A 12,978-nucleotide genomic window follows, 5' to 3' on the forward strand; every position below is an offset into this window, starting at 1 on the left:
GGACCTCCCAGCTCAGGGAGATGGAGCTGGTGGTCTGAGCCTCCACTCTCAGTTTCCTCACTGGGTTGGGGGCTGAGAATTGGGAAGGAGGGTCCGGTGAAAAGGGAACCAGGTCAGTACAATCCCTCCCAACCCCCTGAGCTCATGCCCCAAGTCCAGAAACAACAGCGCTCATAAGCCCCTACCATGGACCACTGGACCCCACGGGGACCCCCCAGAGGCTCACGGCACTTGCGGTCCCACCTCTTCGAGTGGGCAGTGAGTTCAGGCAGGGGTCACTCACCGGCCGCCCTGGCCCCTGTCCAGCTGCACAGGCCCTGGAGGGAACCCAGAGAGAATGGCGTCAGCCTCTCAACAACTCCTCCACCCAGTGAGGCCTCGGGGCTGGGAGGAGTGGCTGGTCCCCCGCCCCATGAGTCACCCTTGCATGGGAAGGAGGGGCAGGCGTTAGGCTGGGCTGTCACGAAGGTCACCCCAACCGTCTTTCCTGGGTCGAGGAGAGAAGGGGGAGCATGGCAGGAGTGGAGCTTGGGGAGCTGGGGTTGGCTCCACCCAATAAGGCCGAGAGATAAAATTAATGATTTCATTTCCCGAAATATACGGCCTTGGAAAACCGAGGGCAGAGAGCAATGAACAGATTGGGAAGAGACAAAAAAACCAAGGTTGGGGATCAGGAACCTTGGCCTGAGGGAGGAGGGGCTGGGGGCCTGGGTCTGAGGGAGGAGGGGCTGGGGGTCTGGACTCCTGGGTCTGAGAGAAGAGGGCCTGGGGGCCTGGGTCTGAGGGAGGAGGGTGGAGGGCCTGGACTCCTGGGTCTGAGGGAGGAGGGCTGGGGCCCTGGACTCCTGAATCTGAGGGAAGAGAGGTTGGGGGTCTGGAATCCTGAGTCTGAGGGAGGAGGGGCTGGAGGCCTGGACTCTTGGGTCTTGGAGAGGAGGGGCTGGGGGTCTGGGCTCTTAGTCTGAGGGAGGAGGGGCTGGGGGCCTGGACTCCTGGGTCTGAGGGAGGAGGGGCTGGGGGCCTGGACTCCTGGGTCTGAGGGAGGAGGGGCTGCTCCCTGTCTGCGAGCACAGCTGTGTGTCGCCTGAAGCCAGTGTCCTCCGCAGCAGACATGACAGTATCTATCAGCCCGGGTGAAGCCGGTGTCCCCCGCAGCAGACATGACAGTATCTAATGTCCCCCGCAGCAGACATGACAGTATCTAACAGCCCGGGTGAAGCCAGTGTCCCCCGCAGCAGACATGACAGTATCTAAGAGCCCGGGTGTAAGACTCTCCTACAGTCTCTGCCAAGCCTGAAGCCCTCTGCCTTCTCCAGGGGATCTTCAGCACCTACTTCCTCAAGATCGAGGTGCAAGGATCCAGCTCCTTCTCCCTCAGACCTGGGAGTCCCTGCCTTGGGAGCCCGCTCTGGGTGGGGAGCACTTACCAGCAGCACCAGGTTCCCCCAGAGCCCGAGGCCCCTGCCAGCCCCGGCCATACCTCCGGACACTGCCGGGGACCCAGGAGTCCCAGGCCTGGTCCTTCTACCTGCTGGACTTTACACTCAAGAATTTCCCCTTTCCCAGATCATTGGTGAAGCCAGAGGCCAGGGCGGGAAGGGGAGGAGGAGGAAGTGGAACCCAGCTCTCAGCCCTGCCCCGCTGGCCCTCACCTTCCTCCCTCACCGCTGCCTCTAGCTCTGACACTGGAGACGCCTCCGATCCTTTCTCCAGCCCCCAGCCCACTCCACTTTGTCCCCTGAAATCTCCCTCTGCACCCCAGGTACTGGGTGCTGCGCCCCACTGCTGCACGGACGCGGGACGTGGGGCAGAGGGTGAGAGCAGGGGGTGCTGAGAGAAAGGCCAGCTGACTCCCTCACCTCCCTGGTGGGTGATCACACATCAAGAGCAGCCTGGGGCTTAGCCCTCACGCCCCTCGTCCCTGGAGCACGCTCTTCCACTCAGGCTCTCACGCCTTTCCCCTCTCCATCTCCCACAAGCCCCTGCAGCTCTCACAAAATCAGCCCAGCGGGCTCCCACCTCTTGGCCTTTGCCTAGACTGCCTTCCCCACCAGGTGCACCTGCCTACTTTCCCCCCAACAGTCTCCGCCCTACTCCTCCATTAGGATTCAGCTTGGAAATGACCCACGCCAGGCGCGGGGCCTTTCTAGCCCAGTCAGGACCCTGTGCACTGTCTTCCACACCCCAGATGCTCTAATTTGCATATCCATCTGTGACCCTGAGCAAATGACTTAAGTCCACAGTGACTCAGATTCCTCATCTCTAAAGAATGCGCACCTTTGTAAATATGCTAAGAGAAATAGATGAGTTACTCCGTGGAAAGTCTTGGAACAATGCCTGGCCCGTTTTAAACACTTGATAAATCTTAGTCATGTTTATTTTTAGTTCATCCCTAGGCCACCTGTGCTCAGAAAGGGCCTGACACCCAGCGCTTTTCAAGGTGTTTTTGTTGACTTACTATGTGCACATGTGGACTGCCTTAATCTCACATACAGTGCAGAAGTTAAGAATACAAACCCCAGCCAGGCATGTTGGTGTGTGCCCAGCTACTCAGGAGGCTGAAGTGGGAGGATCACTTGAGCCCAGGAGTTTGAGACCAGCCTGGGCAATATAGCAAAACCCCATCTTTACAAAGAAAAACAAAAAGAAAGAAAAAATTACCCAGGCATGGTAGTGCACGCCTGTAGTCCCAGCTACCCGGGAGGCTGAGGTGGGAGGATCACCTGAGCCTGGGAAGTCAAGGCTGCAATAAGCTGCGATTGTGCCACTGCACTCCAGCCTGGGTGAAAGAGTGAGCCCCTGTCTCAGAAAGCAAAACAATGGCCGGGCGCGGTGGCTCACACCTGTAATCCCAGCACTTTGGGAGGTCGAGGTGAACAGATCACCTGAGGTCAGGAGTTCGGTGAAACCCATGTCTACTAAAAATCAAAAATTACTGGCTGTGGTGGCGGCCTGTATCCCACTACTCAGGAGGCTTGGAGGCAGGAGAATGTCAACAAAACAGCTGATCATGGTTACTCACGCCTGTAATCCCAGCACTTTGGGAGGCTGAGATGAGAGGATTCCTTGCGCCCAGGAGTTCAAGACCAGCCTGGGCAACATAGGGAGGTCCCGTCTCTGTAAAAAGTAGAAGTAAATTAGCCAAGCATGGTGGTGCACGCCTGTGGTCCCAGCTACTCAGGAGGCTGAGGAGGGAGGATCAGTTGAGCCCAAGAGGTGGAGGCTGCAGTGAGCTGTGATTGCACCACTGCACTCCAGCTGGGGTGACAGAGGGAGACTCTGTCTCAAAATAAACAAATAAATAAATAAGTTCTCACACCACCGCTTTGAGAAGTAAGTTTCTCTGTCTCTGAGAGCCTCACTTTCCCCATCTGTATACAGAAGGGTTTGGTTGCGAGAAGTTTCCTTTCAGTGGGCAGCAGATGTAATTCGTGCCAATCACTTGCTTGGGTTTCTGTTTTAACCTTTCTCTATTTCTCTCCTATATCTTAAAAAAAATTTTTTTTTATTGAGACAGGGTCTTGCTTTGTTGCCCAGGCTGGTCTCGAACTCCTAGACTCAAGTGATGCTCCCACCTTGGCCTCCCAAAGCTCTGGGATTACAGGCATGCGCCACCACACCCAGCTGTCTCCCCTATACTTTTTGATGTCTCTCTCCTCCTCCTCCTCCTCCTCCTCACTGTCTCTCTCTTCCCTTTTTCTCTCTTCCCTCCCATCTAGATCCCCAACTTATAAACATGCTCACCCTCCCTGTCTAAAAAAACATACGTCACTCACATTCACTCCACACCCACCATCCTACCACACTCTACTTGCCTTCTCTTCAAAACCCAACTCCTCGGCCGGGCATGGTGGCTCACGCCTGTAATCCCAGCACTATGGGAGGCTGAGGCAGGCAGATGACCTGAGGTCAGGAGTTCAAGACCATCCTGGCCAACATGGTGGCCATCTCTACTAAAAATACAAAAATTAGCTGGGCGTGGTTGCGCATGCCTGTAATCACAGCTACTCAGGAGGCTGAGGCAGGAGAATTGCTTGAACCCAGGAGGCGGACGCTGCAGTGAGCTGAGATTACACCACTGCACGCTAGCGTGGGTGACAGAGGGATACTCCATCTCACAAAACAAAAAGCAACAATAAAAAATTCAACCACTCCACAAAATGGCCCACATTCCCCAGCTTCCAAAGTCCTCCTGAAGCAGCTGCCTGTGTATGGGGAAGGCACACCAAAAACAAAACCTGTAGGACCTCGGACGTGGGCCCTCCCACTCCAGTCCGGCCTTCAGATGAACGCAGCCCCAGCCAACATCTTAGCAGCAACCTCAGGAGAGAGTCAGCCATGCTCCTCTTTTCCCCTTAAGAACAGAAATTCCCACTAATGAGAGTCCTGTTAGCACAACCCTCACCACCTGAGTTCTTTTCAATTCCTCTTACAAGTGTGATGAGAAGCACCAAGACAGTGTTGCTGGGTGTATATAATGATACCATCTCTAGGTCTGGTGAGCAGGAACCAAAGTGACCACAGTGGGGCAGCACAGCACCTTGGCTCAGGTTTCCCAGAAGCAGAGCCTGAGGCAGGGATTCAGATGCTCATGAACTGTTTGAGGGTTTGCTTTCGGAAGAAAGAGAGTGATGAAAGCAGTATGGGGCAGAGGAAGGAGCCAAGTGAGGCTGTCGCTTCAGAGGGATCCCATCACAGAGACAGGATCTGAACTTTTAACCTCTAATCTTTGTCTATGGGCTTCTCCAGGGGTGACAGTTTCATGACTTTCCTAGTAAAACACGTTCCTCTCAGGTCTAGAGCAAGTTTTTTTGTTTTTTGTTTTTTGTTTTTGTCTTTTTTTTTTTTAGATGAAGTCTCACTCTCACTCTGCCACCCAGGGTGAAGTGCAGTGGCACCATCTTGTCTCACTGCAACCTCCACCTCCCAGGTTAAATGATCCTCCTGCCTCAGCCTCCCAAGTAGCTGGGATTACAGGCACCTGCCATCACACCCAGCTACTTTTTGTTTTTTTGGTTTTTTGTTGGTTTGTTTATTCGAGGCAGAGTCTTGCTCTGTCGCTCAGGCTGGAGTGCAGTGGCATGATCTTGGCTCACTGCAAGCTCCACCTCCTAGGTTCATGCCATTCTCCTGCCTCAGCCTCCCAAGTAGCTGGGACTACAGGTGCCTGCCACCATGCCTGGCTAATTTTTAATATTTTTTAGTAGAGACGGGGTTTCACCATGTTAGCCAGTATTGTCTCGATCTCCTGACCTCGTGATCCGCCTGCCTTGGCCTCCCAAAGTGCTGGGATTACAGGTGTGAGCCACTGTGCCTCGTCAGTTTTTGTATTTTTAGTAGAGATGGGGTTTCACCATGTTGGCCAGGCTGGTCTCGAACTCCTGACCTCACATGATCTGCCTGCCTCGGCGTCCCAAAGTACTGGGATTACAGGTGTGAGCCACTGTGCCCAGCCAAGACCAAGTCTCTTGAGAATGTGGCATCTGCAAGCAGCCAACACTGCTTAATAATGAGTGTTTAGTGCCTGCAAAGGAGATCTGCATGAGGCACCAGCACTTCCACCCCTAAAACCTCGCACCTGTTACCAGTCCTGAGCCAGTTCTCAGTCTTGGAACGCCTTCCATGTAGGGGATGCTTTTCCCTCAGGGAGGACTCACCGATACTAGTCAAAGTACATACTGTAAACCTTCCTCCCAGTTTTTCCAATATCCATGGTTGCTGGGGATTAGAGAAAGAGAAAAGATTACTGGATTCTGACTCTGAATCAATCCTAATTTGTAGGCACGCAAAGGTCACTGTGAATCATGGTCTGACTGGTGTGCTTGGGGGTGTCAGGTAACGAATGGAGGATTCATCTAAAGACCATCACACAGTGGGTCAAGGGGACTCTAAAGACGCTGTGTGGCTCCTTCCTCAGGCCTTGAGAGTGAAGTTGAAATCGACATACGCATAGAATGGCAGACACAATGCTTTGGCTTCCCTGATCTGTAGTGTGAAAGCTTTGATGGTGGGAAAAAGAAATGGAAGCCCCTAGAAATTCTCCCATCTATATTAGGCCAGTCTTTCATTGCTATAAAGAAATACCTGAGACTGGGTAATTTATAAAGAAGAGAGATTTAATTGGCTCGCGGCTCTGCAGGCTGCACAGGAAGCATGGTGCTGGCATCTGCTCAGCTTCTGGGCAGGCCTCAGGGAGCTTTTCCACTCATGGCGGAAGGTGAAGAGGGAGCAGGCACATAACCTGTCGAAAGCAGGAGCAAGAAAGAGAGGACGGGAGGTGCCACACACTTTTATTTTTTATTTTATTATTATTAAATTTTTGAGATGGAGTTTCCCTCTGTCACCCAGGCTGGAGTGCAGTGATACCATCTTGGCTCACTGCAACGTCCACCTCCTGGGTTCAACTCCCAGCTAGTTTTTGTATTTTTAGTAGAGATAGGGTTTTACCATGTTGTCCGGGCTGGTCTCAAACTCCTGACCTCAGGCGATCCACGCACCTCGGCCTCCCAAAGTGCTGAGATTACAGGTGTGAGCCACCGCGCCCGGCCTTGCCACGTACTTTAAAATAACCAGATCTCTTGTTAGCTCACTCATCACCGTGGGGATGGTACTAAACCATTTATGAGGGGACCACCCCCAAGATCCAAACACCTCCCACCAAGTCCCGCCTCCAACACTGGGGATTCCATTTCAACATGAGATTTGGCGGGGACACAGGTCCAAACCATAGTATCATCCTTCCCAAATAGTCAACCCAGGGAATCACAGAGACTAGCGCCAGCATCAAGCCTTGGAAAACACGGGGGTGGGATATGGGTGGGTGATTCCTAGAACATTATCCTTTGATTCACATGATTAATCTATGCAGGAGCTTATGGATGTTGGAAGACAGAAGTAAGAAATGGTGATTCCGGCCGGGCGCGGTGGCTCACGGCTGTGATCCCAGCACTTTGGGAGGCCGAGGCAGGCGGATCACGAGGTCAGGAGATCGAGACCATCCTGGCTAACACGGTGAAACCCCGTCTCTACTACTAAAAATACAAAAAATTAGCTGGGCGTGGTGGCGGGCGCCTCTAGTCCCGGCTACTCAGGAGGCTGAGGCAGGAGAATGGTGTGAACCCAGGAGGCAGAGCTTGCAGTGAGCGGAGATGGCACCATTGCATTCCAGCCTCGGAGACAGAGTGAGACTCCGTCTCAAAAAAAAAAAAAAAAGAAAGAAAAAAAGAAAGAAAAAAGAAAAGAAAGAAAAAAAAGAAGAAAAGAGAGAGAGAAAAAAGAAATGGTGATACCTTCGGAGGTGGCTGGTCTTCTCAGGGTAAGGTCTCCTTCAGCAAATCAACACAGCCCCTGGCACCTGGTATTCAGCTAATGAACTGGAAAAGGCGTTTTGCCTGTAGAAGTTAGCCTGAATGAAGAGTGTTCTTTACTCCAACAGTGATAGAAGGTGTGATTCCCTCTAGACTGTCTGGGACCTTGGTCATCTTATCAACCCATAAGACATCACACTATTCCCCCTCGCTCCTGGGTAGCAATTTATCCTCACTGGAATGGACACTTACAGGTGTTTATTCATTTCTCAGTAAGATTTGTTGAAGGAAGGAAGGAAGGAAGGAAGGAAGGAAGGAAGGAAGGAAGGAAGGAAGGAAGGAAGGAAGGAAGGAAGAAAGGAAGGAATGATATCTTTACCTTGAGATTGGAGTTCTTTCAGATCAGCTCTCTGCCCACCTCACCAGCCTCTTCTCGTATCTTTACTCCAGCTACACAGATGTCCGTGCATGTTTTTCTTAGCACTCCAGGTCGATTCAAACCTCAGGGCCTTTGCACACACTGTTCCCTCTGCCTGGTAAAATCTTTCTCCTCCAGCCAGGGCCTACTTCTCTTTCTACTTCTGGTTGACCCCAGATACAGTTGGCTACTCCCTCCTATGTTTGGAGCCAAACTAAACAAATCTCTTATTATAATACTCATCACATTGTCTGTGGCTTTGCCTATTTTTCCTTTCTTTTATCAGAGTGGAAGAAGCTTCTTTGGGAGAGACAAGTCTATTCATCTTGGGGGACATCAGGCCAACTCCACACCAAAGGCTGATGAAACTTCAGGCGATACCACTTAATCTGAATCTGATGACGTGTGTCACGTTATCCAGGTCCACACTCAGGGATCTGGTCTGCGTTTTCATGTAAGCTTGCTCCACTCTCACTTTCCCTGGACTCTCATCCAGGATTAGATTTCTCTTTTTTTTTCTTTTAAATGGAATCTCGTTCTGTCACCCAGGCTGGAGTGCAGTGGTGCCATCTTGGCTCACTGCAGCCCCTGCCTCCTGGGTTCAAGCGATTCTCCTGCCTTGGCCTCCCGAATAGCTGGGATTACAGGCATGCGCCACCACTCCTGGCTAATTTTTGTATTTTTAGTAGAGATGGGGTTTTGCCATGTTGGCCAGGCTGTTCTCGAACTCCTGACCTCATGTGATCCACCCGCCTCAGCCTCCCAAAGTGCTGGGATTACAGGCATGAGCCACCACGCCTGGCCGCGATTAGATCTTTGATCTCATTGCAGGTGAACCAGTCCAGACCCCCACACGGGTTTTCCAGCTTGCTCGCTCCTCACGCTGTGGCTGCGTCCTGTGTTGCTGTGTTTCCACTGAATCCAGCCCGTGTTTTCGCTCTTCCTGGCCTTGCGGGGAGCCAGGATTGAAAGATCCAGGAAGTGACAGGGGCCTGACTCATCATCTTGTGAGAGAGCTGGGGTTCTCCTAGATCCATGCTCGCACCGAGGTGAGAAATGAGGAGCCAGGGCAGGGAGCCTCCTGGGGCTGGGCTGCCAACAGCAGGCAGGCGGGGAATGGTGATTTTCACTTGTATCGTGGAGGATGCCACGCACAGACGTGAATAGAAAGAGCCTGGACCGTGTCCTGAGGTCAGCGACTGAGGTCCTGGGTGGGGCCAGCCAGGAACTGCCTGGGGGCTACTGCCTCTGAATCAATACCTCCAGGGACCCTACGTTGACACCCGTGGCCTCCCACTCTCCACCCCTCAGTCCTGCGTGCGGCACGTAGTGCTCACTGGGCGTCTGTGTAGGGGGTTGAAGGCTGAGGCTGGAACAAGGGCGTGGCGGCCCCAGGCTTCAGGGCACGACCGTCCTTCCTCTTCCCCTTCTCAGCCACATCTGGGGCTCCGTCCCTGCAGCCAAGGCTCCCTGGCGCTGTCCTTGGTGCTGACGCGGTTCTGGAAGTGCGGTTCCAGGGTGGCTGGTGCGGCTCCCTATGGAAAAGCCTCACCAACCCCACAAAGCAGACTCAGGAGAGAACACGCCACACGTCTTTAGCGAATCTTACCAACCCAGGGCCAAAGCGCCCTGCACCCCAGAGCAGCACTCGTGGTGGGAACACAGGCTGATGCAATAAACAGAAAAGTGACTGTGGAGGATGGGGACATCGCGATGTCCTTAGCATGCCACGGAAAAAACATATTTCCTCCAGATAGGATCACCGATAACTTTTTTGAGTCTTGAGTAAATAACTGTGGGCCGGGCGCGGTGGCTCACGCCTGTAATCCCAGCACTTTGGGAGGCCGAGGCGGGTGGATCACTTGAAGTCAGGAATTCGAGACCAGCCTGGCCAATATGGTTCTGAAAACCCCGTCTCTACTAAAAATACAAAAATAAGCAGGGCGTGGTGGCACGCTCCCGTAATCCCAGCTACTCGGGAGGCTGAGGCAGGAGACTAGCTTGAACCCGGGAGGCGGAGGTTGCAGTGAGCCGAGATCGCGCCACTGCACTCCAGCCTGGGTGACAGAGCGAGACTCCATCTCAAAAAAAGAAAAAAAAAAAAAAGAAACTATGAGAAAATTCCATCCCCCAATTGTTCAGAACCCAGGAATCTGGGCGCTGCGAGGTTTTCCATAAAAACTGGTATATTTCTTTGCTAGGGCTACTACAAAAAAGAGCATAGACTAGGTGACCCAAACAGCAGAGATTTGTTTTCTCACTGTTCTGGAGGCTGGGGGTCCAAGATGAAAATGTGGGCAGGGTTTGTTCCTCCTGAGGCCTCTTTCTCCTTGGCTTGCAAAAGGCCGTCTTCTCCCTTGTCCTCCGTGTGTCTGTGTCCTAACCTCCTCTTCTGATAAGAACACCAGTCAGGTTGGATTATGGCCCACCCTAGTGACTTTTTTTTTTTTTTTTTTGAGACTGCGTCTCACTCTGTCTCCCAGGCTGGAGTGCAGTGGCATGAACACAGCTGACTGCAGCCTTGACATCCTGGGCTCAAGTGATCCTCCCACCTCAGCCTCCTGAGTAGCTGGGACTACAGTGGCACACCACCATGCCTGGCTAATTTTTTTTTTTTTTAGACTGAGTCTTGCTCTGTTGCCAAGGCTGGAGTGCAGTGCCGCAATCTCAGCTCACTGCAACCTCTGCCTCCCAGGTTCAAGCGATTCTCCTGTCCCAGCCTCCCAAGTAGCTGGGATTACAGGTGCCCACCACCATACCCAGCTATTTTTTTTTTTTTTTGAGACAGAGTTTTGCTCTTGTTGCCCAGGCTGGAGTGCAATGGCGTGATCTCAGCTCGCTGCAACCTCTGCCTCCCGTATTCAAGAGATTCTCCTGCCTCAGCCTCCTGAGTAGCTGGGATTACAGGCGCCTGCCACCACACCCAGCTGCTTTTTTTTTTTTTTTGTATTTTGAGATGGGGTTTCACCATGTTGGCCAGGCTGGTCTTGAACTCCTGACCTCAGGTGATCCACCTGCCTCGGCCTCTCAAAGTGCTGGGATTACAGGCATGAGCCACTGCACCCGGCCTAATTTTTTTATTTTTAAGTAGAGACTGGGTTTCACCATGTTGGCCAGGCTGGTCTTGAACTGACCTCAAGCGATCCGCCTGCCTCTGCCTCCCAAAGTGCTGGGATTACAGGCGTGAGCCACCGTGTCCAGCCTGGCTAATTAAAACAAAATTTTTTTTGGAGATGGGGTTCTCACCATGCTGCCCAGGAAGATTTCAAACTCCTGGGCTCAAGTGATCCATCTGCCTCAGCATCCCAAAGTGACCTCATTTTAACTTAATCACTTCTTCAAAGACCCTGCCAATACAATCACATTCTGAGGTACTGGAGGTTAGGATGCCAACTTACAAATTTTTGAAGGAGGATGAAATTCAGTTCATAATAGCAGGGATGCACTTTATGCCCCCTAAAAAAGACATACTTCCCCAGGTGGATTCATCTCTTGGTGTTTTTTGTTTTGTTTTAGACAAAAGTCTCACTCTGTCACCCAGGCTGGAGTGCAGTGGCACGATCTCGGCTCACCTGAGATTACAGGTGTGAGCCACCACACCCAGCCCCAAAGTGCTTTCAAAGTCTTGATTCAAAACTATGGCACAATCCCAACCCCACCCCCACTGTTCAGAACCCAGGGAACACTGGGTTTGGTAGATTCCTTCTTCCACACCCAGAATAAGTTTTCTCAGCTCCATTCTCCAAATGATGCTGACTTGGGGCAGGGGAAGAATGCTTTGGTAGCTCAGGGGAAAGGACTGTGGAGTTCCTGCCTTTCCCTCTTCCAAGAACCAAGGGTGCTATCAACCTTTCTGTGTTCATGGTCAGAAGCAAGGAGGTAAAAAGACCAGGAACCACAGCTCTTAGTCATCTCACAGGTAGGAAGCATCCAACAGAGGCCAGCTTCTGGGGGGCATGCTGGGCCACACCATTTTTGCCAGTGTCCTGGAATAAGGAAGTGTAGGATAGTGAGGAAGGCAGACCATGGGGCTCCTCCCTACCATGCTCATCAGGACATCCAGGTGAGGGATGAAGCTGTCCTGAAATCTTTCCAGAACTCACACACACGTGTCCCCACCTCTCCCCTCCTTGATCATGTCTCCATTTTATGTATTTACTGATCATATTCTGCTATTGTTAAAGCCTAAGCTGAGGGGTGAAACCACAGCAGAAAGCAAGGAAGGCTCGACCCCAGATCACAGAGGGAGAGGTGGACAGACAGCATGGCTCCACCCATTTGCAGCCATTTCTGGGCCTGTAGGCTCTGGCAGCTCCTGGGATTGCTGTCCTCGGTGCTGAATACACATTTGTTGGGGGTGCACCTGACAAGTTTGTCATTTTCAGGAAAAACCCAGTCTCTCTCAGCACTGAGGAGAAAACATGGCACAGCCCTTCTCAGTCCTCTAGCAACCCTGGACTCTGCAGGAGAAAAGAGAGATTCCCTACATTTGTTTCTATCAGAGAAGGGAAGGCTGGAGCAGGGGAGTGGGGGAAATCTCTGCAGTCCTCTCCGAAAGCAAACCCTTCTACACCTGTGATCCCATGTGATTTAGCAGAGCCCTGAGTTAAAACTAGGCCATGATGACACTTGGTGACACAAACATCTGACAAAAGAGCTGTACCCTTTATATTTGCAAAGACTTCCTACAAATTAAGGAAGGCAGAAGACCCATTTAATGGGCAAATGACTTGAAGAGACACTTCACCAAGAACATCCAAATGGCCACACACACACATACACACACAAATGGGAATGTGTTCAACTTCATTAGTCATTATGGAAATTAAACCACAGGGAAGCACCAGAACACTGCAGCAGAAGAACTAAAATGGAAAAGACGAACAACCAACTATTTGCAAGAATACGGGGCAAATGAAGCTTCCTCACATTGCTGGCAGGATGGTGAACTGGTAAGCTGCTTTGAGAAATGGTTTGTCAGTAACTACGAAAGCCAAAGGTATGTATATCATCACTCAGCGATTCCACTGCTAGGCAGACACCTGAGGGAAAGAACTTCCCGTGTGCTCCAAAAGACATGGACAGAAATGTTCATGGTAGCTTTATTCACAGTAGCCCAAAACTAGAAACATAAAATGTTCATGAAGACAGGGATGAAACAATAAATTGGAATACATTCATATGATAAATACTACACAGCAATAAAAATAAAAACACACGGCATGGATCCACATTTCATCCACAATGTTGAGT

At 51.7% G+C, this 12,978-nt stretch overlaps 1 protein-coding gene across 1 annotated transcript in view; it reads right to left on the minus strand.

Moving 5' to 3' along the window:
* Nucleotides 1-12,978, minus strand: part of PTPRH (protein tyrosine phosphatase receptor type H) — a 38,112-nt gene that overhangs the window by 22,544 nt on the left and 2,590 nt on the right. Inside the window, exons 3-6 of the mRNA XM_058425790.1 lie at nt 8,986-9,094; nt 1,653-1,830; nt 422-487; nt 284-317 (exon numbers count right to left, since the gene is read on the minus strand). Of these exons, the coding sequence (XP_058281773.1) occupies nt 284-317; nt 422-487; nt 1,653-1,830; nt 8,986-9,094 (387 nt within the window). The remainder of the gene's footprint in view (nt 1-283; nt 318-421; nt 488-1,652; nt 1,831-8,985; nt 9,095-12,978) is intronic.

The sequence above is a fragment of the Hylobates moloch genome, unplaced genomic scaffold (genome assembly GCF_009828535.3).
Source record: "Hylobates moloch isolate HMO894 unplaced genomic scaffold, HMol_V3 SCAFFOLD_12, whole genome shotgun sequence".
Taxonomy (NCBI): Eukaryota; Metazoa; Chordata; class Mammalia; order Primates; family Hylobatidae; genus Hylobates; species Hylobates moloch.